General features: G+C 44.1%; 2 protein-coding genes across 4 annotated transcripts in view; one reads left to right on the forward strand and one right to left on the reverse strand.

Annotated features, from left to right (window-relative positions):
- Nucleotides 1-2,712: 2,712 nt before the first annotated feature.
- On the reverse strand, nt 2,713-6,580 carry LOC121846702. The gene is made up of 2 exons (XM_042323673.1): nt 5,027-6,580; nt 2,713-4,316 (listed from the first exon to the last, which is right to left on the reverse strand). The coding sequence occupies exons 1-2, from the start codon at nt 5,094-5,096 to the stop codon at nt 2,713-2,715; spliced, it is 1,674 nt and encodes a 557-aa protein (XP_042179607.1). The 5' UTR covers nt 5,097-6,580.
- A 10,983-nt stretch (nt 6,581-17,563) lies between these two features.
- The window catches only part of LOC112235877 (claudin-34-like), a 29,086-nt gene continuing 19,175 nt past the window's right edge, over nt 17,564-27,474 (forward strand). For 2 of the 3 annotated variants that reach the window (XM_024404431.1, XM_024404430.1), the window contains exon 1: nt 17,974-18,073. The gene's annotated coding sequence lies outside the window, so the exon portion shown is untranslated. Of the gene's footprint in view, nt 17,680-17,973; nt 18,074-27,474 lie in introns of those variants that run through there. The other variant, XM_042322781.1, reaches the window with a different exon arrangement.

The following is a 27,474-nucleotide window of genomic DNA, read 5'->3' on the forward strand; positions in this document are numbered from 1 at the left end:
GTTGCGCCTAACCCATTGTGGTCCATCTATGTGCACTGCTCCGTGTGCGTATGCCGAGTCCGTGTAAATGTTTACAGTTTTTCCTTCGGCTTTCTCTAGAGCTTGAGTCAAAGCCACAATTTCCGCAAGTTGTGCCGATGCTGGCTGGGGGATAATTCCTGATTCCAACGTGACATGTGTTTTGTCATGCAGCTGCTGTACGACCGCATAGGCAGCTACGTTTCCTGTGTCTCCCTTGTAGCAACATCCGTCTGTGTACAGCCATAGGTCTGGAGATGTCAGTGGTTCATTTTCCAGGTCTGGTCTCAGTTTGAGCTCTTGTGCTGCCCTCTCTTGGCAGGAGTGTGCTAGGCCATCTTCTGCGGTGAGTGCATCTGCCATGTTCTTGTCGGTGTTCACAAAAGTGATGTGTGACTGGGTGCATTTGTTCTGGATTTTGTTTTTTCTGTCTGCACTGAAGGTAAATTCTTTGCTGATGAGGTATGCTGCCACCCCGTGGTGGGTGTGTATTTGCATCTTGTGGCACATTACCAGATGGGCTGTCTTCTCAATCGCCTTGGCTACCGCCGCAACGTATCTGGAACAGGCGGTTTGGCCGGTTTCAATGTGGTCAAGTTTTGAAGAGTGGTACATGAGTACTCTTCTCTCCCCCTCATGTTTCTGAAAAAGGACGGCGGATGCAAAGCCTTCCTTTTCAGAAACATCCAGGTGAAATGTTTTACCGTAGTCTGGTGCCGTGAGAGCAGCAGCCACAGACAGGTCAGTCTTCAGGAGCCCAAACGCCATTGAAGCTTCAGGAGTCCATGTAAGTGGGGCCTGTAGGTTTCTTGGGCCAGCTTCTCGAACAATTTCTCTCAGAGGTTCAGTTCTTTCAGTATAGTCTGGGATGTGAGTACGGCTGTATCCCGTCAACCCCAGGAAAGAGAGCATTCCTGAAACAGTAATGGGCCTGGGATGATGTAGGATTGAGTCTCGGTGTGATTTTGAGAGTCCGGCCCCCTCGCTTGAGATTTCCCTTCCCAGGAACAGAACGTTTCGTCTGCATGATTGGACTTTTGACATCTTGACTTTGTAGCCTTTTACTGCCAGAAAGTCTAACAGGGTTTTAGTCATTTCTAGACAGAGGTCTGAGGTGGGAGCCCCCAGCAACAGGTCGTCTACTTATTGTATGAGTATCACTCCTTCTGGGATTTTCAGTTCTGCCAGGTGAGTCTTCAGAATATAATTGAAGATTCCCGGGAGGAAGTGTAACCTTGGGGAAGTACGGAATAGGTAAATTGCTGACTCTCGTAGGTAAAGGCAAAAAGTGGCTGGGAAGCCTCATCCAATGGGATGCTGAAAAGGCATTGGCCAAGTCCACTACGGTGAAATACCGATGTTTGGGTGACAGGTTGCTCAGTATGATGTGTGGGTCTGGAACCGGGAGGTCGATGGGTGTGGTAACTTCATTTACAGCCCGGAAATCCTGTACCATCCGGTATGTTTCTCCTCCTGCCTTCAGAACAGGAAGTATGGGGGTGTTCCAGAGTGATATAGTCCTGTATATGCATCCAGCTTCCAGTAGGCCTTCGATAGTGGGTCTTATCCCCTCTGTCTGTTCTTTCTTCAGTCGATATTGGGTTTGAAATATTGGTACTTGTGCGGATTGGTTAGGGTAATGCACACTGGTTGGACCTGTAACTTTCCCACGTCAAATGGTGTGGTTGTCCATATTGCCTTGTCTATGGAGTCCAAGACAGCAGGGGAGGAAGGGTGATCAGAATATGGTTTCCCGTGATGCCTGGGGAGAGTGAGGCTCTCAGGCTGGCACTGTTCTTCAGTGTCCACCATAGTCAGACGCCACATCTCTTCGGTGGTTGCCTTCAACAGGCCTGGTGCACTAGTCTCTACCCAAGTGAGTTTCGAGGCCCTTTTTATCATTGGACCCAAACTTCGGGCCTCATGTCCATTCCCTACTGCGAGGGTCACGTGTGGAGCAGAGTCGGGTCCCAGTTGATACCAAGGTTTAATATGGTGTGGGAGTATGACTGGGGCTGCCACCCCCTCAGGGCCGCACACGATGGTAAGGCAGCGTATGTTTGGAGTAAGATGCATCATGTTTTCATCCCAATCTTGTGTGTACGGCGTGTCTTCGTCGTCAGTGACGTTGAGAGTGCAGTGCAACTCAGCCTGTGGTGTCTTATAGGGATGGAAGGTATATATCAGCTTCCTCCATTGGTTGAATTGAAATTGGATGGCAGGAGTTCCAGGTCCAGATGGTAGGCATTTGAGCCAGTAAATCTCCTGTGTGGTGGATAGAGCAGGTGCGGGCAGAATTGGGAGCATCAGGATTCGGGCCCTTGGCGGTGGATCGAGCGCGACCTCCACACCTGACTCAGTGAGGTATATTGCGCATCCTAACTTGCAGAGTAGGTCTCGACCTAGTAGGTTGATTGGGCAATTTGGACAATATAGGAATTGGTGTTTCAAACTGGAAGGGCCCCACTGGAACAATAGTGGAGTAGTTTTGTATTGATCTTCAGGATTTCCTGAAACCCCCACCACCTTTACCTTGTCTGAAGAGAGGGGTTGATGAGAATTGATGGCGGAATATGTACATCCAGTGTCCACAAGGAACCTGTGGGTGACCCCTTGTACTACACATGTAATAGTGGGTTCCGTGTGGACAGAGAATTGTTGGCCATCTACCCCAACTGGTGGTGGTGGGCAGCCTCATTCCCATGGGGGTATCCTCTGACATCCCCTGGAAGGTGGGACCGGTAGGGGCGCTGGGTTGTACGCTGGTTGATATCCCTGGGTAGGGGCTGGTGGATATCCCTGGGCAGGGGCTGGTGGATATCCCTGGGCAGGGGCTGGGTACCTTGGGGCCCCTCTTCCCCGCTGTCCCCCTCTCCTCCCTCTGTAGGCCAAGTAGTACTGGCGGTGTTGTGAGAGGGGAGCGGGGCAGATCCTTGCATAATGCCCTTCTTGGTAGCAATTGTAGCAATGTCTTCTAGCTTGCGGCGGCCCCCCCCATGTCGGTCCAGATGGGTTAGAAAATCCAGGCTGGATGTAACCCTCATATCCGTAGTTGGCTCCTGGATTTGGAGGGGCGGCGTATACGACCGGTGCCTGTGGGGGGGTCGGTGGTGCTGGAGCGGCCACCAACATCTGGTTCATGGTCTGAATCTTGGCTATGTCAGTGGGTTCCTCCGCCATCATTTGCTTTTTTTGCTTTGCGGTCTTTTGGGCCTCATTCAATTGTAATTTGAGCAGTTGGAGTTGCAACGACTGAACTTGTGAATCAGCCGTGCCTTTGTCTTTGTTGTACTGAGAGATGTGGTGATGGACATGGGAGTTGAATTGGGCAGTGGGCAAGGCCATCAGCCCCACTGTTGCCCTAAGCTTGGTTTTCACTTCTATGGGTGTCCCATTCACCACCATCTCCTTCCACATGCTGAGAGTGGTTCCGCTCTGGTCATGGGGTTCAATGTGGACTGACCTCCAGGTGGTCTTGGCCCTATCTAGGTATTGAGCTGCCTGCTCCCCGTCTTCCATGGCAAAAGAGGTAAGGGTTGCATAATTTTTCTCGGTGGGATATGCTCTTCTGAGCTCATTCCACAGTGATACTCTGTATTTCTCAGGTTCTGTTGCTGACCCCAATTTTCCCAGTCCTGCTGTGTTTATTAGGGCATTCATGGTCGTGTAGTCGGTTGACCTAGCCAATAAGGCCTTCATGTCCCCCAAGGCAAGCCGGACCCCGGAAGTTAGGGACTGAAGCTGAAGCAGCCAGGCTGAGGCACCCCCATGTAAGCTCGGGAGCTGTTCCATCAGGGCCGTTAAATCTTGCATCTTCCAGGCAACGTATTCCTCTCTGTGCGTTGTGTCATCCATCCTGAGTGGCATTTGATACGGCCCATGTTGTCTTTGGGCTTCTTCTTCTTCTTCTCTCCTTTGTCTGGTTATGATGCGCCTCGACCGTCTTACTGCCGTTTCAACGGGGGTCGATTTTCCCTTAAAAACTCCTTGTATCAGGACTAATTCACCCGTTTCAGCTGCGCCTTCTTCCATGAGTTTCAGTTGGCTTTCTGCCTCCCATACACCTGCAGCCGTGAGGGGAACGTCTTCCTCGGTCTCCTCTTGTGGTTCCATATCATCTCCTTCCTGTTCTTCCGGTTCGTTGAAAGACATTAAATTTTCTTCTTGTCGGCGGACACTTGTGAAATACTCCTTACTAATATCGCTCCTTGGTTCCCCTCTATGTTCTCTGTACACACTGGATGTGCAGGAGGTGGGGGTTCCCCTTCCCTCTGACTTCAAGCTGCTCCCGTTGCCCCCTGTCTCATCTATGAATGGATTCTTCGTGTGGCCACTGGGGCGGAGCTGTTCTCGTATAGATCGAGGGGCATGCATGTCAGATGGCCCTGGTGTGCACCTTTGTGCACCGCCTGGTGTGGAGTAACCCTGTGAGCCAGGCTTTAATTCTTCACACTCCAGGTGGCCCCCTTTGATCAACGTATCCCCTTTAAGTACTCCTTCTTTCACAAGGAACACAGGGGCCTGTGTTGACGCCGGCCCGGCCCTTTTCCCCCTATCAGAATAAGGTGGAGGCAAATTTGATAGGACTGGGTAAAGGGGTCGGGTCGTTGAGGGCACATGTGTTGGCGGGGCAGAGGGAAATGTATTTGGCGCCATCTCCTGGTGGTGGTCCGTCTGCTCATCTTCCCCTTGTGAGGGAGTGGCCACCCCCATCATTTCCGTTTTTTTATTCAGTTGTGTTCTTAGCGTCTCTTCGATGGCCCAAGTTCCTATCTTCAGTTCCACTTCTGCCCTTTCTCTCCGTTTAGTCCCTTTTTTCTTAAATATGTGATTTTTGTTCTTTTCTACTTCCTTGTCTCTGGCCTCCTGCAACGTCCCTCTCAACTCACATTCCATCGTTGTCAGCTGGGCCCCTGTCGGCGGCCCCCTGCTAGATAACCTGCTTGTGTCCATCTTAACTTCAATCCCTCCCAAACTTTCTTTATATTCTTCCATTGTACTTCTCCCCCTGATCTATATTCTATTTTTTGTTCTAGGAACTCATTAAACCTCAGCTTTGGAGTATTGGGGGTCGCCATTGTGAATTTGCTTTAAACGTAATTTAATTTAATTCAATCGGAATTTAATCGTAGTTTTAATCGAAATTCTCTCCTTCCATCTGAATATAGTTAGCATATACTTCGCCCGACGTTGATTAATACCCACGATGTATTCGAAGACACTATTGCTCGTACTCTGCCTTATCTCAGAGCTTCTCCTTCGAATATTCAGGTTGAGAAAAAACGCATGGGTTGGTATTGCATTTGTGGAGCGCACAACCAAGGGATCTATTCGACTATTTAGTCTCAATATTTAAATATTATATTCAGATATTATTTCAATTATACATCAGTCATTTCGTTCCTGATTATACATTTATACATGTACCTATTAACATAGGTACATACAATATAGAAGTTTCGGATTTATCCAATACCCCTTATTATAATTCTCTCTCTCCCTCTATCTAACCACCAACAATCTTAATGGAAACAATTACAAGCACATTGCATTTTAACATAAACAGTTACAAATAGACAAAACAAGACAAAACAACACGTTATATCTCTGACCCCTGAAAGCCGATCCTTATCAGTGAACCTCTATCAGACTGGCCGTACCGGGTCACGGGTCCCAAAATTACAATTTGTCCCCTCGGCGCCAGATTTGATGAATAGTAATTAGCTATCCCCTACTGATCTCTATTCCTGATCCCTATCGAGCTGACCCCTATCAGAATTATCACACATGTCCGACCCCTATCGGTGAATCTCTATCAGACTGGCCGTACCGGGTCACGGGTCCCAAAATTACAATTTGTCCCCTCGGCGCCAGATTTGATGAATAGTAATTAGCTATCCCCTACTGATCTCTATTCCCGACCCCTATCGGAACTATCCAGGCCTTAAAAGTGATCACTCATCATTGAAAGCTAGCAGACTGTGCTGACCGGGTCACGGGTCCCAAAATTACAATTTGTCCCCTCGGCGCCAGATTTAATGAATAGTAATTAGCTATCCCCTTACTGATATCTCATCAATGATTTAAATCACACCGGCCGTCGCCGGTTCGTTACTACATATGTTCACATACACTGTTCTTTCGACTCGTCAGCAAATTATAAATTTACACAAGAATTCATACTTACTCGGAAAAAAAACTGATCAAAATTTGGACAGACTATACGACAATATGCAAAGTTTGATTTAACAGGCTTTGCCTACCTTTTTTATGGTGCACCTTGAGATCAGTTTTCCGAGTTGAGCAGAATTGTTGTCCTCCCCCGAAAGTCTTCACCCGTCCTCCGTGAACCGTCCTTTCACCAACTCGCCTTCTCACACCCAAATCAACTCACTTCGACTGGATCGTTAGTAAACCATCCTCTGCCTACCAAGTTCTGTTAGAAATTAGATATGTAGACGGGCGAGTCGGTCAAGGATCGATTCAGACAAGGTGGTAAATTGTATGACAAGCGACAGTTTATTCAGAGTGAAGATATCTAGAACAGCGTAAATACGGCTCCTCCGCTGGTTCGTACGGAACTGCAGGCAAAGAGACCGTTACAATCAATACACCACTTATATATAGAACAGAAAGTAGGTTGATTCTGGAAGATCGGATCTTTGGATTGGTTCAGCTGGGGTGTAGTCTGTAGTCTTCCGCCATTGGCTCAGTTGTCTGTCCGTCATCGTAGAATCCTCTTCGGGCACACAATGTTCAGCTACAAAGGAGATTATGTGTGTGTGCGCTGGTTTTGGCAATTAGTGTAATGCGGGAGCTATCCTGTAGGGGACCCCATAAGCTTTACTTTGAGTTGTAGCCCTGTATTAACAATAGTTTGGTCACCTGTATAAGAAATAGCATTTCTCTACGGTGGGCTATTTACCAATAGACTATGTACAGCAGCAGCGATCGGTTAGCTGCTCAGATAGCTGATGTTTGAAGTTGGTGAGGGAGATAAAAGTCTCCAACTTCAGCGATTTTTGCAATTCGTTCCAGTCACAGGCAGCAGAGTACTGGAACGAAAGGCGGCCAAATGAGGTGTTGGCTTTAGGGATGATCAGTGAGATACACCTGCTGGAGCGCGTGCTACGGATGGGTGTTGCCATCGTGACCAGTGAACTGAGATAAGGCGGAGCTTTACCTAGCATGGACTTGTAGATGACCTGGAGCCAGTGGGTCTGGCGTCGAATATGTAACGAGGGCCAGCCGACCAGAGCATACAGGTCGCAGTGGTGGGTGGTATAAGGTGCTTTAGTGACAAAACGGATGGCACTGTGATAGACTGCATCCAGTTTGCTGAGTAGAGTGTTGGAAGCCATTTTGTAGATGACATCGCCGAAGTCGAGGATCGGAAGGATAGTCAGTTTTACTAGGGTAAGCTTGGCGGCGTGAGTGAAGGAGGCTTTGTTGCGGAATAGAAAGCCGACTCTTGATTTGATTTTCGATTGGAGATGTTTGATATGAGTCTGGAAGGAGAGTTTGCAGTCTAGCCAGACACCTAGGTACTTATAGATGTCCACATATTCAAGGTCGGAACCATCCAGGGTGGTGATGCTAGTCGGGCATGCGGGTGCAGGCAGCGATCGGTTGAAAAGCATGCATTTGGTTTTACTAGCGTTTAAGAGCAGTTGGAGGCCACGGAAGGAGTGTTGTATGGCATTGAAGCTTGTTTGGAGGTTAGATAGCACAGATATCGTTTAGTACCTTGAGTGTTGCTGAGGTGCACCCGTGACCGGCTCGGAAACCAGATTGCACAGCGGAGAAGGTACGGTGGGATTCGAGATGGTCAGTGACCTGTTTGTTGACTTGGCTTTCGAAGACCTTAGATAGGCAGGGCAGGATGGATATAGGTCTGTAACAGTTTGGGTCCAGGGTGTCTCCACCTTTGAAGAGGGGGATGACTGCGGCAGCTTTCCAATCCTTGGGGATCTCAGACGATATGAAAGAGAGGTTGAACAGGCTGGTAATAGGGGTTGCGACAATGGCGGCGGAAAGTTTCAGAAATAGGGGGTCCAGATTGTCAAGCCCAGCTGATTTGTACGGGTCCAGGTTTTGCAGCTCTTTCAGAACATCTGCTATCTGGATTTGGGTAAAGGAGAACCTGGAGAGGCTTGAGCGAGGAGCTGCCGGGGGGCAGAGCTGTTGGCCGAGGTTGGAGTAGCCAGGCGGAAGGCATGGCCAGCCGTTGAGAAATGCTTATTGAAGTTTTCGATAATCATGGATTTATCGGTGGTGACCGTGTTACCTAGCCTCAGTGCAGTGGGCAGCTGGGAGGAGGTGCTCTTGTTCTCCATGGACTTCACAGTGTCCCAGAACTTTTTGGAGTTGGAGCTACAGGATGCAAACTTCTGCCTGAAGAAGCTGGCCTTAGCTTTCCTGACTGACTGCGTGTATTGGTTCCGGACTTCCTGAACAGTTGCATATCCCGGGGACTATTCGATGCTATTGCAGTCCGCCACAGGATGTTTTTGTGCTGGTCGAGGGCAGTCAGGTCTGGGGTGAACCAAGGACTGTATCTGTTCTTAGTTCTGCATTTTTTGAACGGAGCATGCTTATCTAAAATGGTAAGGAAGTTACTTTTAAAGAATGACCAGGCATCCTCAACTGACGGGATGAGGTCAATGTCCTTCCAGGATACCCGGGCCAGGTCGATTAGAAAGGCCTGCTCACAGAAGTGTTTTAGGGAGCGTTTGACAGTGATGAGGGGTGGTCGTTTGACTGCGGCTCCGTAGCGGATACAGGCAATGAGGCAGTGATCGCTGAGATCCTGGTTGAAGACAGCGGAGGTGTATTTGGAGGGCCAGTTAGTCAGGATGACGTCTATGAGGGTGCCCTTGTTTACAGAGTTAGGGTTGTACCTGGTGGGTTCCTTGATGATTTGTGTGAGATTGAGGGCATCTAGCTTAGATTGTAGGACTGGCGGGGTGTTAAGCATATCCCAGTTTAGGTCACCTAACAGAACAAACTCTGAGGCTAGATGGGGGGCGATCAATTCACAAATGGTGTCCAGGGCACAGCTGGGAGCTGAGGGGGGTCGGTAGCAGGCGGCAACAGTGAGAGACTTATTTCTGGAGAGAGTAATTTTCAAAATTAGTAGTTTGAACTGTTTGGGTATGGACCTGGAAAGTATGACATTACTTTGCAGGCTATCTCTGCAGTAGACTGCAACTCCTCCCCCTTTAGCAGTTCTATCTTGACGGAAGATGTTATAGTTGGGTATGGAAATCTCTGAATTTTTGGTGGCCTTCCTGAGCCAGGATTCAGACACAGCAAGGACATCAGGGTTAGCAGAGTGTGCTAGAGCAGTGAGTAAAACAAACTTAGGGAGGAGGCTTCTGATGTTGACATGCATGAAACCAAGGCTTTTTCGATCACAGAAGTCAACAAATGAGGGTGCCTGGGGACATGCAGGGCCTGGGTTTACCTCCACATCACCCGCGGAACAGAGAAGGAGTAGTATGAGGGTGCGGCTAAAGGCTATCAAAACTGGTCGCCTAGAGCGTTGGGGACAGAGAATAAGAGGAGCAGGTTTCTGGGCATGGTAGAATATATTCAGGGCATAGTGCGCAGACAGGGGTATGGTGGGGTGCGGGTACAGCGGGGGTAAGCCCAGGCACTGGGTGATGATGAGAGAGGTTGTGTCTCTGGATATGCTGGTTGTAATGGGTGAGGTCACTGCATGTGTGGGAGGTGGGACAAAGGAGTTATCAGGGGTATGAAGAGTAGAACTAGGGGCTCCATTGTGAACTAGAACAATGATAACTAACCTGAGCAACAGTATACAAGGCATATTGACATTTGAGAGAGACATACAGCGAGGCATACAGTAATCACAGGTGTTGAATTGGGAAAGCTAGCTTAAACAGTAGGTGAGACAACAGCTAATCAGCTAGCACAACAACAGCAGGTAAAATGGCGTTGACTAGGCAACGGGGCCGACAGATAAAACATAAACAAGCAGAATGGAGTACCGTGATTAATGGACAGTCCAGAGTGCATCAGCTATGTAGCCAAGAGATTAGTGTCCAGGGGGCAGCGGTGGATGGGGCAGGGAAGCTGGACTGGCGAGTGTTATCCAGGTTGAAAAAAAGTTAACAATGACTAAATAGCTTGTAGCTAGTTAGCTTCTGGAGGTTCTTGAGTGTGTTCTAAAAATTAAAAATAATAGCGATTCCGTATCACATTGGGTGAGGCAGGTTTCCGGAAAGGTATAAACAGATTAAAAATCAAGAAGAGATAGAAAGTAAATATGGGTCCGGTGAGTGTTTGGGACGCGGCGATTCAGACGGTTAGCAGGCCTGTGCTAACAAGCTAACAGTTCGTAGGCCCGGGCTAGACAAGCTAGCAGTTAGCAGGCCTGTTATACAATGTGGCAGTTAGCAGGCCGAGTTTAGCCCTCAGGGAGATAGCGAGGGCAGAGATGGAAGTGGATCAACCGACTCAAAACTGAAACTGTTTACCCTAACCCTAACCCGAACCCTAACCGGTCTAACCCTAACCCTAACCCTAACCCTAACCTAACCCCTAACCCTAACCCTAACCCTAACCTAACCCCTAACCCTAACCCTGGAAACCTAACCAACCCTAACCCTATCCAGGCATTCTAATATTAAATCCCACTAGTGGAAGATCCAGCTGGGGAAAATTCACAAGAGGTCGCCAAAAGGTACATCTATGGAGGATTCTAAAATTGTTGTGAAAATTGACTAAGTCCAAACTTTTCAAAAATAACACTATGTTTCATGTGCAACTGGTGATTGAAAATAGGCACCTGGTAACCCAAAAATATAATTACGGTTCTAAATACATTTACCTGGACTCCTAATATTACAGCCCACCTATGGAGCCCCACTACTGGGGAAAATTCACAAGAGGTCGCCAAAGGTACATCTATGGAGGATTCTAAAATTGTTGTGAAAGTCCAAACTTTTCAAAAATAACACTATGTTTCATGTGCAACTGGTGATTGAAAATAGGCACCTGGTAACCCAAAATGAAACACATTTTTAATCATTTTAATGCATAATGACACAAATACAAGGGTGAATTTCAAACAAATATGCTTTATTTAATCAGTTAATCATGGATTGATTTGTCCACATGAGAGTACACATACAGGCCTAAAGGCCCTCACTCCCTATCCGGGAACAGGCATCTCTCTCTGGGCATGAGAGTACACATAAATCCCTAAAGGCCCTAACTCCCTATCCAGGAACAGGCCTCTCTCTCCTGGCATGAGAGTACACATACAGGCCTCTCTCTCCTGGCATGAGAGTACACATACAGGCCTAAAGGCCCTCACTTCCAGTTCTCTTCTGCCAATGACTGGAACGAATTGCAAAAATCGCTGAAGCTGGAGACATATTTCCCTCACTAACTTTCGTTGTTGCCAACTTAGCGACTTAGTCGCCGTATTTAGCAAGTATTCAGACCCCTCAGCCCAGTCCTCGCGCAGCAGTCCCTCCCAGCTGCAGTCAGAGCAGAAGATGTTCCACCCCTGCCCGTCCAGACTGCAAATTAATCGCACATGCGAGAAGCCGCCGCTGGCTGATCCCGCCCTGGTTTACATAAAAATAAAAATAAATTAACTGAATTAGAGTCAGACTAGTTACCGTAATTTTCTCACATTGTCATTGACAGTTTTTTCTATTGTCTCTTTTTAGTCCATTTAGATTGTTAATGTAGATTGTATACCATTTCTTTTTTTTTAAATGTTAAGGTTAAAAATGTTTAATGTTTTACTGTGACTTGTAAGCTCCTAAGTTGATCATAAAGTGAAAAATCAAACCAAATTAAGAAAACTAAACTGAAAAATACAAAACCAAGAATAAAATAAAAAATGTAATGAAAAACTAAGTAGCTCCGCCAGGTATCTCTTTTGGGTCACTTTTTCTGGTCCCAAGCCCGCCGGATAAAGGAGGTGGGTTGGAATTGTGACATAAAAAAACAAGAATCGACAGAAGAAAGTTCATTTGTAGTTCTAAACATATTTAGGGTGTTTTTACTCACTTTTTGTCTCTTCCACGATGTTATTCCTCACTCCTACAGTGTCCATCACAATTACATGCACATGGATAATTATGCAAATTAGGTGATGGCATCATTTAGCAACTTCTAGCGACTTTTAGGACAGCCAATAGCTACTTTCCTTACTGAGGTGTTGGCAACACTGCTAACTTTAAACATCGGCTATCTGAGAAGCTAACTGATCGCTGCAGCTGTACAAAGCCCATCTGTAAATAGCCCACCCAATCTACCTACCTCATCCCCATATTGTTTTAATTCACTTTCTGCTCTTTGCACACCAGTATTTGTACTTGCACATCATTATCTGCTCATCTATCACTCCAGTGTTAATGTGCTAAATTGTAATTACTTCGCTACTATGGCCTATTTATTGCCTTACCTCCATTTGCACGCACTGTATAGACTTTCTTTTTTTTCTTCTATTGTGTTATTGACTGTACGCTTGTTTATTCCATCTGTAACTCTGTGTTGTTGTTTGTGTTGCGCTGCTTCGCTTTATCTTGGCCAGGTCGCAGTTGTAAATGAAAACTTGTTCTCAACTAGCTTACCTGGTTAAATAAAGGTGAAATTTAAAAAATAAGAAACATATTTTCCATTCCCAGAAAGGGTATGTAGCTCAGTGGTAGAGCGCATGCTTTGCATGTATGAGTTCCTGGGTTCAATCCCCAGCTTCTCCATTAAAACTTTTGCAATGACCCATCTCCAACTTTCCAGAATGTTGAAATTCTCAGCAGGAAACAGAGATGTGCTGAATCTTTTGCTCTTGTAATCTGAAGAACGTGTTCAATCCCTGTTCGTACATTTATAGAACAGAAGTGGCATGGTTGCCAACTTCAATTGCATCATTTTCATGATGGGTTTGATGACTGTCCATACTTGTATTAAAAATTGCTGCTATCATTTCATTGTAGTTTGAATGGAGTGGTGTATATAAAAAGTACATTGTATTAATATAGCATTTTATCTGCAAATAAAATGGAATCGAAGCTCAAAGGGGGAGTGCATGCTATTTATGTATGAGGTCCATGGTTCAATCCCAGACCAGCTAGATCTACTGTCTCTATTATATTATGACAGACCAGCTCGATCGACTGTTTCTATTATATTATGACAGACCAGCTAGATCTACTGTCTCTATTATTTTATGACAGACCAGCTAGATTTACTGTCTGTGTAAGGGATTTCTTCCATTGACGGAGAGGCTGACCAAAGCGCAGCGTGGTTATTTTGATTCATGTTTTAATAAATCACTTCACATGAACAAACCAAACTAAGTATGATTCTCAATCAGAGACAACTAATGACACCTGCCTCTGATTGAGAACCATACTAGACTGCCCACCCCAACTCACACCCTGACCATACTAAATAATGACAAAACAAAGGAAATAAAGGTCAGAACGTGACAGTCTCTATTATACACTGCTCAAAAAATAAAGGGAACACTAAAATAACACATCCTAGAACTGAATGAATGAAATATTCTTATTAAATACTTTTTTCTTTACACAGTTGAATGTGCGGAAAACAAAATCACACAAAAATGATCAATGGAAATGTTATTTATCAACCCATGGAGGTCTGGATTTGGAGTCACACTCAAAATTAAAGTGGAAAACCACACTACAGGCTGATCCAACTTTAATGTAATGTCCTTAAAACAAGTCAAAATGAGGCTCAGTAGTGTGTGTGGCCTCCACGTGCCTGTATGACCTCCCTACAACGCCTGGGCATGCTCCTGATGAGGTGGGGATGGTCTCCTGAGGGATCTCCTCCCAGACCTGGACTAAAGCATCCGCCAACTCCTGGACAGTCTGTGGTGCAACGTGGCGTTGGTGGATGGAGCGAGACATGATGTCCCAGATGTGCTCAATTGGATTCAGGTCTGGGGAAGGGGCGGGCCAGTCCATAGCATCAATGCCTTCCTCTTGCAGGAACTGCTGACACACTCCAGCCACATGAGGTCTAGCATTGTCTTGCATTAGGAGGAACCCAGGACCAACCGCACCAGCATATGGTCTCACAAGGGGTCTGAGGATCTCATCTCAGTACCTAATGGCAGTCAGGCTACCTCTGGCGAGCACATGGAGGGCTGTGTGGCCCCCCAAAGAAATGCCACCCCACACCATGACTGACCCACCGCCAAACCGGTCATGCTGGAGGATGTTGCAGGCAGCAGAACGTTCTCCACGGCGTCTCTAGACTCTGTCACGTCTGTCACATGTGCTCAGTGTGAACCTGCCTTCATCTGTGAAGAGCACAGGGCGCCAGTGGCGAATTTGCCAATCTTGGTGTTCTCTGGCAAATGCCAAACGTCCTGCACGGTGTTGGGCTGTAAGCACAACCCCCACCTGTGGACGTCAGGCCCTCATACCACCCTCAAGGAGTCTGTTTCTGACCGTTTGAGCAGACACATGCACATTTGTGGCCTGCTGGTGGTCATTTTGCAGGGCTCTGGCAGTGCTCCTCCTGCTCCTCCTTGCACAAAGGCGGAGGTAGCGGTCCTGCTGCTGGGTTGTTGCCCTCCTACTGCCTCCTCCACATCTCCTGATGGACTGGCCTGTCTCCTGGTAGTGCCTCCATGCTCTGGACACTACGCTGACAGACACAGCAAACCTTCTTGCCACAGCTCGCATTGATGTACCGTCCTGGATGAGCTGCACTACCTGAGCCACTTGTGTGGGTTGTAGACTCCGTCTCATGCTACCACTAGAGTGAAAGCACCGCCAGCATTCAAAAGTGACCAAAACATCAGCCAGGAAGCATAGGAACTGAGAAGTGGTCTGTGGTCACCACCTGCAGAACCACTCCTTTATTGGGGGTGTCTTGCTAATTGCCTATAATTTCCACCTGTTGTCTATTCCATTTGCACAACAGCATGTGAAATTGATTGTCAATCAGTGTTGCTTCCTAAGTGGACAGTTTGATTTCACAGAAGTGTGATTGACTTGGAGTTACATTGTGTTGATAAATGTTCACTTTATTTTTTTGAGCAGTGTATATAAAAATGGTATGGTGTAGAATGTATAGAATGCAAACCCATACATCTCAACACAGCCAGCATGCTTCCTCCAATCAGTCTACATTAGAGGGAGCATGGTCTACCAGCTGCTGCTCTACCCCACCCCCACATGAAATAGCCTATTTGAGGCAGGCCCACAAGTGAAATGGAACAGCACTTTATGTTCGCTGTACTCTATATATATGTTTATTATACCTGTTTTTACATTTTATTTGCAATATATAAAGATGTAATGGGTAAAGTACACATTAGTTAGTCATTGAAGGTCTGTTTGTTTGTATGAGAACAACCATAGCCTATTAGAGTGTATATATATTTTTATTTCATTTAACTAGGCACGTCAGTTAAGAGCAAGTTCTTATTTTCAATGACATCCTAGGAACAGTGGGTTAACTGCCTGTTCAGGGGCAGAAAAAGAGATTTGTACCTTGTCAGCTCGGGGATATGAACTTTCAACCTTTCGGTTACTAGCCCAATGCTCTAACAACTAGGCTACCCTGCCGTCCCGAACATCTATATAAATATAGATATAGATATATACAGTGGGGCAAAAAAGTATTTTGTCAGCCACCAATTGTGCAAGTTCTCCCACTTAAAAAGATGAGAGAGGCCTGTAATTTTCATCATAGGTACACTTCAACGATGACAGACAAAATGAGAAAGAAAAAAATCCAGAAAATCACATTGTAGGATTTTTTATGAATTTATTTGCAAATTATGGTGGAAAATAAGTATTTGGTCACCTACAAACAAGCAAGATTTCTGGCTCTCACAGACCTGTAACTTCTTCTTTAAGAGGCTCCTCTGTCCTCCACTCGTTACCTGTATTAATGGCACCTGTTTGAACTTGTTATCAGTATAAAATACACCTGTCCACAACCTCAAACAGTCACACTCCAAACTCCACTATGGCCAAGACCAAAGAGCTGTCAAAGGACACCAGAAACAAAATGGTAGACCTGCACCAGGCTGGGAAGACTGCATCTGCAATAGGTAAGCAGCTTGGTTTGAAGAAATCAACTGTGGGAGCAATTATTAGGAAATGGAAGACATACAAGACCACTGATAATCTCCCTCGATCTGGGGCTCCACGCAAGATCTCACCCCGTGGGGTCAAAATGATCACAAGAACGGTGAGCAAAAATCCCAAAACCACACGGGGGGACCTAGTGAATGACCTGCAGAGAGCTGGGACCAAAGTAACAAAGCCTACCATCAGTAACACACTACGCCGCCAGGGACTCAAATCCTGCAGTGCCAGATGTGTCCCCCTGCTTAAGCCAGTACATGTCCAGGCCCGTCTGAAGTTTGCTAGAGAGCATTTGGATGATCCAGAAGAATATTGGGAGAATGTCATATGGTCAGATGAAACCAAAATAGAACTTTTTGGTAAAAACTCAACTTGTCGTGTTTGGAGGACAAAGAATGCTGAGTTGCATCCAAAGAACATCATACCTACTGTGAAGCATGGGGGTGGAAACATCATGCTTTGGGGCTGTTTTTCTACAAAGGGACCAGGACGACTGATCCGTGTAAAGGAAATAATGAATGGGGCCATGTATTGTGAGATTTTGAGTGAAAACCTCCTTCCTTCAGCAAGGGCATTGAAGATGAAACGTGGCTGGGTCTTTCAGCATGACAATGATCCCAAACACACCGCCCGGGCAACGAAGGAGTGGCTTCGTAAGAAGCATTTCAAGGTCCTGGAGTGGTCTAGCCAGTCTCCAGATCTCAACCCCATAGAAAATCTTTGGAGGGTGTTGAAAGTCCGTTTTGCCCAGCAACAGCCCCAAAACAACACTGCTCTAGAGGAGATCTGCATGGAGGAATGGGCCAAAATACCAGCAACAGTCTGTGAAAACCTTGTGAAGACTTACAGAAAACGATTGCCCTCTGTCATTGCCAACAAAGGGTATATAACAAAGTATTGAGATAAACTTTTGTTATTGACCAAATACTTATTTTCCACCATAATTTGCAAATAAATTCATTAAAAATCCTACAATGTGATTTTCTGGATTTTTGAATTTTTTTTGTCTGTCATAGCTGAAGTGTACCTATGATGAAAACTACAGGCCTCTCTCATCTTTTTAAGTAGGAGAACTTGCACAATTGGTGGCTGACTAAATACTTTTTTGCCCCACTGTATGGTTTGATACATTTAGAGGAATAGACTTTATTACCCAAAAACATTAAGGACATCATAGCCACTATCAAGGTTCAGGTAATTTTCCAAAAGTTTGAAGGAGTGTTACATCGCCCTATACACTGCTTCTCTGTCTGTTGCTTTATAGCAAATTAATAGAACAGAACGAATGTGTGGACGCACGTATGTATGCGTCTGTGACCAATGCACAACACATTCCAGTGTAATATTTAACTATCCACTGATAAGGTTAATGCCAGAGGGAAGATATAATGACTGATATCATGCACTTAAAGACACGTCTGACAGACAGTAAGGCCTCTTTCTCACACTACTAACAGGACACAATTCTGAAGAATAGCCCTGCCACTATGACACACTATCTACAGAGTGCATGAGGAGACCTACAGGAAGACTACAGCAGGTAAGTACCATAGATTGACTTTATTGATGGCTCAGCCACTCCCAGGTGAGGTAAAAGATTATATCTAGTCAATCATTCACTAGGACTATAGTTTAACAGGTATTTAACAGGATATCATGCACTTAAAGACACATCTGACAGACAGTAAGGCCTCTTTCTCACACTACTAACAGGACACAATTCTGAAGAATTGACTGGCTCAGCCACTCCCAGGTGAGGTAAAAGATTATATCTAGTCAATCATTCACTAGGACTATAGTTTAACAGGTATTTAACAGGTCTGACTGGGGTTGACAGTGATTGAACAGCAGCAGTGAAGCGTTTCATCTGTGGTCATTTGATCCAGGAGCTGCAGGAGGCCTAGTGTTTCTTACTGCAGACTTATATCACCTGTGTGAGTTTTAGTTTTTATTTACATTTGAGGTACAATACAGTAAATAGCTATCATATCAATGTTTAACTCAGTCATTAAACGCAGACTGAGAAAATGATTCTGTCAGCAATTGTTGTCAGTTGTAGTTTAGTGAATGTTTTCCACTCAATTATACACTGAACTGAACAACAATATAAATGCAACAATTTCAAGGATTTTACTGAGGTACACTTTAAGGAAATCAGTCAATTTAAAAATATTCATTAGGATCAAATCTATGGATTTCACATGACTGGGAATACAGACATGCATCTATTGGTCACAGATACCGTAAAAAAAAGGTAGGGATGTGGATCAGAAAACCAGTCAGTATCTGGTGTGACCACTATTTGCCTCATGCAGAGCGACACATCTCCTTCGCATAGAGTTGATCAGGCTGTTGATTGTGACCTGTGGAATGTTGTCCCACTCCGCTTCAAAACCAATGCGAAGCTGCTGGATATTGGCAGGAACTGAAACACACTGGTGTACACATCTATCCAAAGCGTTCCAAACATGCTAAATGGGTGACATGTCTGGTGAGTATGCAAGCCATGGAAGAACTGGGACATCTTCAGCTTCCAAGAAATTATGTACAGATCCTTGCGACATGGGGCCATGCATTATCATGCTGAAACATGAGGTGACGGAGGAAGATAAATGACATGACAATAGGCCTTAGGATATCGCCCATACCATAACCCCACCGCCACCATGGGGCACTCTGTTAACAACATTGACATCAGCAAACTGCTCAATGATGCTGAACTGCAGTCATGTCAAGATCCGGATGAGGACGCCGAGCACGCAGATGAGCTTCCGTGAGACGAAGATGAAGAAGCCGGATGTGGAGGACCTGAGCTGGCATGGTTACATGTGGTTGGCTGGGGCGGCAGGTAGCCTAGAAGTTAGTGTTGGGCCAGTAACCCAAAGTTTGCTAGATTGAATCCCCGAGCTGACAAGGTAAAAATCTGTCGTTCTGCCCCTGAACAAGGCAGTTAACCCACTGTTCCTAGGTCATCATTGTAAATAAAACATTTGCCTGGTTAAAGGTTATATAAATAAAAATGTTGTGAGGGCCAGTTGGACGTACTGCCGAGTTCTCTAAAACAACATTGGAAGCGGTTTATGGTAAATAAATGAACATTCAATTCTCTGGCAACCAATTCTCTGGTGGACATTTCTGCAGTCAGAATGCCATTTGCACTCTCGCTCAACTTTAGACATCTGTGGCATTGTGCTATGTAACAAAACTGCACATTTTAGTGGCCTTTTATTGTCCCCGGGACAAGGTGCACCTGTGTAGTGACCATGCTGTTTTATCAGCTTCTTGATATGCAACACCTGTCAGGTGGATGGATTATCTTGATAAAGGAGAAATATTCACTAACAGGGAGGTAAACATTTGTGCACAAATCAAAAGAAGCTTTTTGTGCATATGGAACATTCCTGGGATTTTTTATTCTAGCTCATGTTGCGTTTATCTTTGTTCATATAATGAGTAGTTGAATCAGCTGACTACTGTTGATGTTGACAGATAAATGTTATCCTGCAGAGCTCAAAGAGCATGGACCTGTTAAAGTGCAGAGGGTTTCTGTTTGGCAGGCAGTACTGTGTTATCTCTAGTATCTCATGGAGCCTCTAGTTTTTAATCGGTCTTTTAAGTTGTCTCTGTTTATTAGAATTCATCATAGAAAGACATTCATATGTGGAAAGGCAACCGTATTCAATGTACAACTCATCTTAATGTATATTATTGTCTGTTGTACCATCCTTCTATGGGGGAATTCAGATGCATAAATGGAACTTAATACCCTTTTTATCCCCCTTTCTCTATTCTGACCTTGAACTGAAGCATGGGGCAACGCATGTGCGAGCCAGCTAACAGTTTGGGGTGGATATCACAGAAATTGAGGTGTGGCATAAGTGTGTCTATTCTGACCTTCACTTTTTCTCAATCAAGTACAAGCATTTTTTTTAACAATGTTGTCAATTTTCAAAACAGACTTCACAAAGCACCGAACTCTGACCTTTTGAAAAAAGAACAGTAAATGTGTTTTCAAAATGTAAATACATTCATCAAAACTACAGTGCCTTCAGAAACTATTGAGAGGGATGAGGCAAAAGGTATGGCAATTAAGTCTGGCAGCCCAACTGATTGGCAAATGTACTGCAAATTAAGATATCATGTGAATAATCTAAATAAAAAGAGAAACTATGCTATGAAACAAAGAAATTATATAAATAATGCTACTAAAAAGCCAACTCGGCTCCATCATTCGTTGAATCAGATGGCTCATTCATCACAAAGTCCACTGATATTGCCAACTACTTTAATGACTTTTTCATGGGCAAGATAAGCAAACTTGGGGATGACATGCCAGCAACAAATGCTGACACTACACACCCAAGTATATCGGACCAAATTATGAAGGACAAGAATTGTACATTTCAGTAAAGTCAGTGTGGAAGAGGTGAAAAATGTATTGTTGTCTATCAACAATGACCAGCCACCAGGGTCTGACAATCCGGGTGGAAAATGACTGAGTATAATAGCGGATGATATTGCCACTCCTATTTGACATATCTTCAATTTAATCCTACTAGAGAGTGTGTGCCCTCAGATCTTGAAGGAAGCTAAAATCATTCCCCTACCCAAGAAAAGTAAAACCCCCTTTACTGGCTCAAATAGCCGACCAATCAGCCTGTTACCAACCATTCATACACTTCTGGAAAACTTGGTGTTTGACCAGATACAATGCTATTTCACAATAAACAAATTGACAACAGACTTTCAGCTTGCTTATAGGGAAGGACACTCAACAAGCACAGCACTTACACAGATGACTGATGATTGGCTGAGAGAAATTGATGATAAAATGATTGTGGAGGCTGTCTTGTTGGACTTCATTGCAGCTTTTGACATTATCGATCATAGTCTGCTGCTGGAAAAACGTATGTGTTATGGGTTTACAGCCCCTGCTATGATGTGGATAAAGAGTTACTTGTCTAACATCAGGAATTCCTCAGGGTTTCTGTTTAGCCCTCTTGCTTTTTAAAATGTTTACTAATGAAGTGCCACAGCCTGAGTGTCTATGTATGCGGATGACTCAACACTATACACGTCAGCTACTACAGCGACTGAAATGACTGCAACACTCAACATCAGTTAGTTTCAGAGTGGGTGGCAAGGAATAAAACTAAAAGCATTGTATTTGGAACAAAACACTCACTAAACCCTAAAGCTCAACTAAATCTTGTAGTAAATTATGTGGAAATTGAGCAAGTTGAGATGACTAAACGGCTTGGAGTAACCCTAGATTGTAAACTGTCATGGTCAAAACATTTTGATGCAGTAGTAGCTAAGATTGGGAGACGTGTGTCTATAATAAAGTGCTGCTCTGCCTTCTTAAGTTTGCACTCCAACAGACGCTGGGACACATTCACCTTTCAGCAGGACAATAAACTAAAAGACAAGGCCAAATATCCTCTGGAGTTGCTTACCATGACAACATTGAATGTTAGTGAGTGGCTTAGTTATAGTTTTGACTTAAAATGGGCATGAAAATCTGTGGAAAGACTTAAATGGCTGTCCAGCAATGATAAACAACAAACTTGACAGAGTTTCTAAATTATTTTTTAAATAATAATTTTCAAATATTGTACAATCCAGGTGAGAAAAGTTCTTCAAATGAAGATTTATTCGTACAACACATTCCAGACATGAAATGTAGCACAACGTGCTTCACTGGAAAATACAAAAAATAAAATAAAAACTGAAATATTTACTACACAACAAACATAAGAGGATAAAAAACAAAAGAGTGACAATAACTGAATGACTAAAAATCACCCTAAGGAAAAGAAAAGATAAAAATGTTTTTTTAAATGTCCACAGTTTCGGCCCCTCTCAGGTTCTCTGGCAGGCTATTCCAGAGGCTGGGGGCATAGTAACTAAAGGCTGCCTCTCCATGCCTCTTGGTGCTAGGCTATGGGAGAGTTAAAAGGCCACTGCCAGAGGACCTGAGGGACCTACTGGGTACATAACTTAACGCATGTCTGACATGTATTTGGGTGCACAATTGTGGATTGATTTAAAAACCAATAGAAGGATCTTAAAATTAATTCTAAAGCTCACAGTGCAAAGACCTTAGAAACGTACCTAGAAAGACTCACAGCTGTAATCGCTGCCAAAGGTGATTCTAACATATAGACTCAGGGGTGTGAATAGTTATGTAAATTAGATCTGTAAATCTGTACTTCATTATCAATTATCAATTTGCAAAAGTTTCTAAACATGTTTTTACTCTGTCATCATGGGGTTTTGTGTGTAGATAGATGGGTGAGATTTTTCTTTCATTTTGAGTTTTTGTATTAATATAAATTAACCTTTATTTTACCAGGTAAGTTGACTGAGAACACATTCTCATTTACAGCAATGACCTGGGGAATAGTTACAGAGGAGAGGTGATGAATGAGCCAATTGTAAACTGGGGATGATTAGCTGACTGTGATGGTATGAGGGCCAGATTGGGAATTTAGCCAGGACACCGGGGTTAACACCACAATAAGTGCCATGGGATCTTTAGTGACCACAGAGAGTCAGGACACCCTTTTAACGTCCCATCCGAAAGACGGCACCCTACACAGGGCAATGTCCCCAAAAACTGCCATGGGGCGTTGGGACATTTTTGTATATATATATATGGATCAGAGGAAAGGGTGCCTCTCACTGGCTCTCCAACACCACTTCCATCAGAATTTGGTCTCCCATCCAGGACCAACCCTGCTTAGCTTCAGAAGCAAGCCAGCATTGGGATGCAGGGTGGTACACTGCTGGCTGTAACACAACAAAATGTGGAATGAGTCAAGGTGTATGAATACTTTCTGAAGGCACTGTATATTACACTGTCAAAATTGCAAATGGATTCAACAAAAGAACACGACTGCCTACAAAATGATTAACACAACGATACTTATCTCTTAAGTCCAAGCAGACAAAACTTTTGTTTTTTTGCATACAATAAATCTCAGTATTAAAATGTTTTGTTTTATACAGTCATTATGTCTCGTTTTTATCAACGGTGTCAATAATTCCAGACTGTACAGGCAGGCCTCAATTCACACCAAAGCTCTATAATGTGAGGTCACAATGTCGAAGATGATCACTTAAGAGTAACCCAGAGTTACTTAGAAGTAACCCAGCATTCTCTGCATGTCTGCAATATTGTAAAAAAAACTCTCACAACACCCCTGAGGCCCTTCTCTTTTCCCACAAGTCAGTGGGACTTTGCTGATAAACACTTTGTTCAGGGAAAATGTACTTGATACGATTGTGATGTGTTGTCTCAACTAGCCATCTTAAGGTGAATGCACTAATTGCAAGTTGCTCTGGGTAAGAGCCTCTGCTAAATGACAAACATGTTAAATGTAATAAATCTATTAAAAAGGTCGGGCACCTGTCAATTCCTAGTGGAAGATTATTTATAACACTGTTAGTGTGTTACCTGAATTGTCAGGCGTAATCTCTTGTATTCACATGTTCTTCAACTTTGATCACAATTAAAGCTGCAAGTAACAATGCCAGGGCTCAAGCTAGGCACTGTTGTTCATTGTTGGTAAATGTTGGAGTTGAGCAGTTGTTATAAGATGGCAAAAGTGTTAGTAGTTCCTGAAAAGGTGCATGAGGAGTATTGATAGTATTTCACAATAAAACATTTCACATTCTGTACATAAACACAATTATATTATAGTATTCCAATCTTGTTTAGGATTATTTGGCTGAAATATGGCACAATGCCACAATTTGAATCAGTTTGCATCAGTTTGACTAAGGGAATTTTATTTTGAAGGCAAACCGTAAAACCAACTATTGTGGCTGGCTAATCATTATTGTGGCTAGCTTCACATAGGTCAGTTCTCAGTATAACAACATGCTGACAGCAGTCTCTGTTATCTCACTGTAAATGTTATGTGTAATCTGAACCTTAGTTTCTAAACGAACTGTACCTTCGTTTCTAAACCTCAATTTGATTAGCACCCTATGCCTACATTAAGTTTGGTGGTCTGTTGCAAATACACTTAAAACAGGCTGTAGGCCTAAGTAACATGAAGTAATGTTAGGCAGACTTATGTCTAAACATAGTTAGCTAGCCAGCTAATATTAAATTAGCTAGCTACCACCTAACCAATGGAGCTCAAGTTGTCAAAGTCTCAGACACTTGGAGAATTCAATTAACTTAGGTAAAACCACTTGCAAAAACACCAAACAATTTAGCTAGGGAAGGGAACTCGTGCACATGCGCAGATACGGTGTGTGACTGTGAGCGCTGAGTTTTGCATCTCGTTCATCGCAATATCTGTTGTGCTGCTTGTGTAGCGTCACATCGCTGAGAATAGTTGTACAACACTGGTACTTAGCTAGCTAGTTGGCTAGCTAGGTTGCTAACGTAGCTATTTAGGTACTAACTATAGGATCAGTGGCTAATGCTTTCTAAGTTTACGGCCTCTGACCAGGTGCGCAACTTTGGTTTTAGAAGTGGGGGGACATATATACGTATAAACTCAGCAAAAAAAGAAACGTCCTCTCACTGTCAACTGCTTTTATTTTCAGAAAACTTAACATGTGTAAATATTTGTATGAACATAAGGTTCAACAACTGAGGCATAACTGAACAAGTTCCACAGACATGTGACTAACAGAAATAGAATAATGTGTCCCTGAACAAAGGGGGGGTCAAAATCAAAAGTAACACTCAGTATCTGGTGTGGCCACCAGCTGCATTAAGTACTGCAGTGAATCTCCTCCTTATGGACAGCACCAGATTTGTCCGTTCTTGCTGTGAGATGTTACCCCACTCTTCCACCAAGGCACCTGCAAGTTTCTGGACATTTCTGGGGGGAATGGTCCTAGCCCCTTTATAATAACTCTCCCTACATGTATATATTACCTCAATTACCTCGACACCGGTACCCCCTGTAAATAGCCTCGCTATTGTTATTTCCTGCTGCTCTTTGATTATTTGTTATTCTTATCTCTTACTGTTTTTTTTGGGGGGGGAATTTTCTTAGAACTGCATTGTTGGTTAAGGGCTTGTGAGTAAGCATTTCACTGTGCATGTGACAAATACAATTTGATTTGGTAAGTGTGTGAATTGGACAATTTTCCTGTCAAAATGTATTTTGGGGTGTCAGGGGAAATGTATGGAGAAAAAAGTACATTCTTTTCTTTCGGAATGTAGTGAGGTAAAAGTTGCCAAAAATATAAATAGTAAAGTAATGTACAGATACTCCCCCAAAATACTTAAGTAGTACTTTAAAGTAGTTTTACTTAAGTACTTTTGACCACTGCCCAAATGCCTTCACACAACTATATTAGCGTACTTTATATACTGTTACACACGCACTTAGTATTCCATACATAAGTTAAGGCCATGCAACCAGAGTTGAAACCTGAGTGAGGTGCACATGTACAGTTGTCACGTTCTGACCATCGTTTGTATGTGTTTTCCTTGTTTTAGTGTTGGTCAGGACGTGAGCTGGGTGGGCATTCTATGTCGTGTGTCTGGTTTGTATATTTCTATGTTTGGCCTGATATGGTTCTCAATCAGAGGCAGGTGTTAGTCATTGTCTCTGATTGGGGATCATATTTAGGTAGCCTGTTTTGTGTTGGGTTTTGTGGGTGATTGTTCCTGTCTCTGTGTTTGCACCAGATAGGGCTGTTTAGGTTTTCACAGGTTTATTGTTTTTGTTGGTTTATTCATGTATAGTGTCTTTATAAATTAAACATGAATAACCACCACGCTGCATTTTGGTCCGCCTCTACTTCACCTAAAGAAAACCGTTACAACAGTACATAAACAGATGCAAGCATCATATATTTATGTGGTGGACACTTGATAAAGTCACATGATATTGTTGTCACAAAATCATGTTACGACCACACATCAATATACATTTTATATATCAAATCAAATCAAACTGTATTTCACATGCACCAAATACAAGTGGAGACCTTACTGTGAAATGCTTACTTACAAGCCCTTAACCAACAGTGCAGTTCAAGAAGAGTTAGAAAATATTTACCAAATAAACTAAAGTAAAAAGTAACACAATAACATAACAATAACGAGGCTATATACAGGGGGTACCGGTACCGAGTCAGTGTGTTGAGGTACAGGTTAGAGATAATTTGTACACGTAGGTAGGGGTGAAGTGACTATGCATAGATAATAAACAACGAGTAGAAGCAGTGTACAAAACAAATTGAGGGGATCAATGTAATAGCCTGGTGTCAATTTCATTAACTGTTCAGCAGTCTTATGGCTTGGGGGTAGAACCTGTTAAGGAGCCTTTTGGTTCCAAACTTGACGCTCGGTACCGCTTGCCGTGTTGTAGCAGAGAAAACAGTCTATACCTTGGGTGACTGGAGTATCTGACTATTTTATGAGCTTTCCTCTGACACCGCCTATTGTATAAGTCCTGGATGGCAGGAAGCTTGGCCCCAGTGATGTTACTGGGCCGTTCGCACTACTCTGTAGCGCCTTATGGTCAGATGCCGAGCAATTGCCATACCAATTGCCATATCATACCAATTGCCATACCAGTCAGGATGATCTCGATGGTGCAGCTGTAGAACCTTTTGAGGATCTGGGGACCCATGCCAAATCTTTTCATTCTCTTGACGGGGAAAAGGTTTTGTTGTGCCCTCTTCCCAACTGTCTTGGTATGTTTGGACCACGATAGTTTGTTGGTGATGTGGACACCAAGGAACTTGAAACTCTCGACCCGCTCCACTACAGCCCTGTAGATGTTAACGAGGGCCTGTTCGGCCTGCCTTTTCCTGTAGTCCACGATCAGCTCCTTTGTCTTGCTCATATTGAGGGAGAGGTTGTTGTCCTGGCAGCACACTGCCATTTCTCTGACCACCTCCCTATAGGCCGTCTCAACGTTGTCAGTGATCAGGCCTACCACTGATGTGTTGCCAGCAAACTGAATGATCGTGTTGGAGTTGTGTTTGGCCACGCAGTCATGGGTGGATAGGGAATACAGGAGGGGACTAAGTACACACCCTTGAGGGGCCACAGTGTTAAGGATCAGTGTGGTAGACTGGGGGAGTCCCATCAGGAAGTCCAGGATCCAGTTGCAGAGGGAGGTGTTTAGTCCCAGAGTCCTTAGCTTAGTGATGAGCATTGTGGGCACTATGGTGTTGAACGCTGAGCTGTAGCCAATTAACAGCATTCTGAAATAGGTGTTCCTTTTGTCCAGTTGAGAAAGGGCAGTGTGGAGTGTGATTGAGATTGCGTCATCTGTGGATCTGTTGGGGCGGTATGCGAATTGGAGTGGGTCTAGGGTATCCAGCAGAATGCTGCTGATGTGAGCCA

This window comes from Oncorhynchus tshawytscha, linkage group LG06 (assembly GCF_018296145.1).
Source record: "Oncorhynchus tshawytscha isolate Ot180627B linkage group LG06, Otsh_v2.0, whole genome shotgun sequence".
In the NCBI taxonomy this organism is placed as follows: Eukaryota; Metazoa; Chordata; class Actinopteri; order Salmoniformes; family Salmonidae; genus Oncorhynchus; species Oncorhynchus tshawytscha.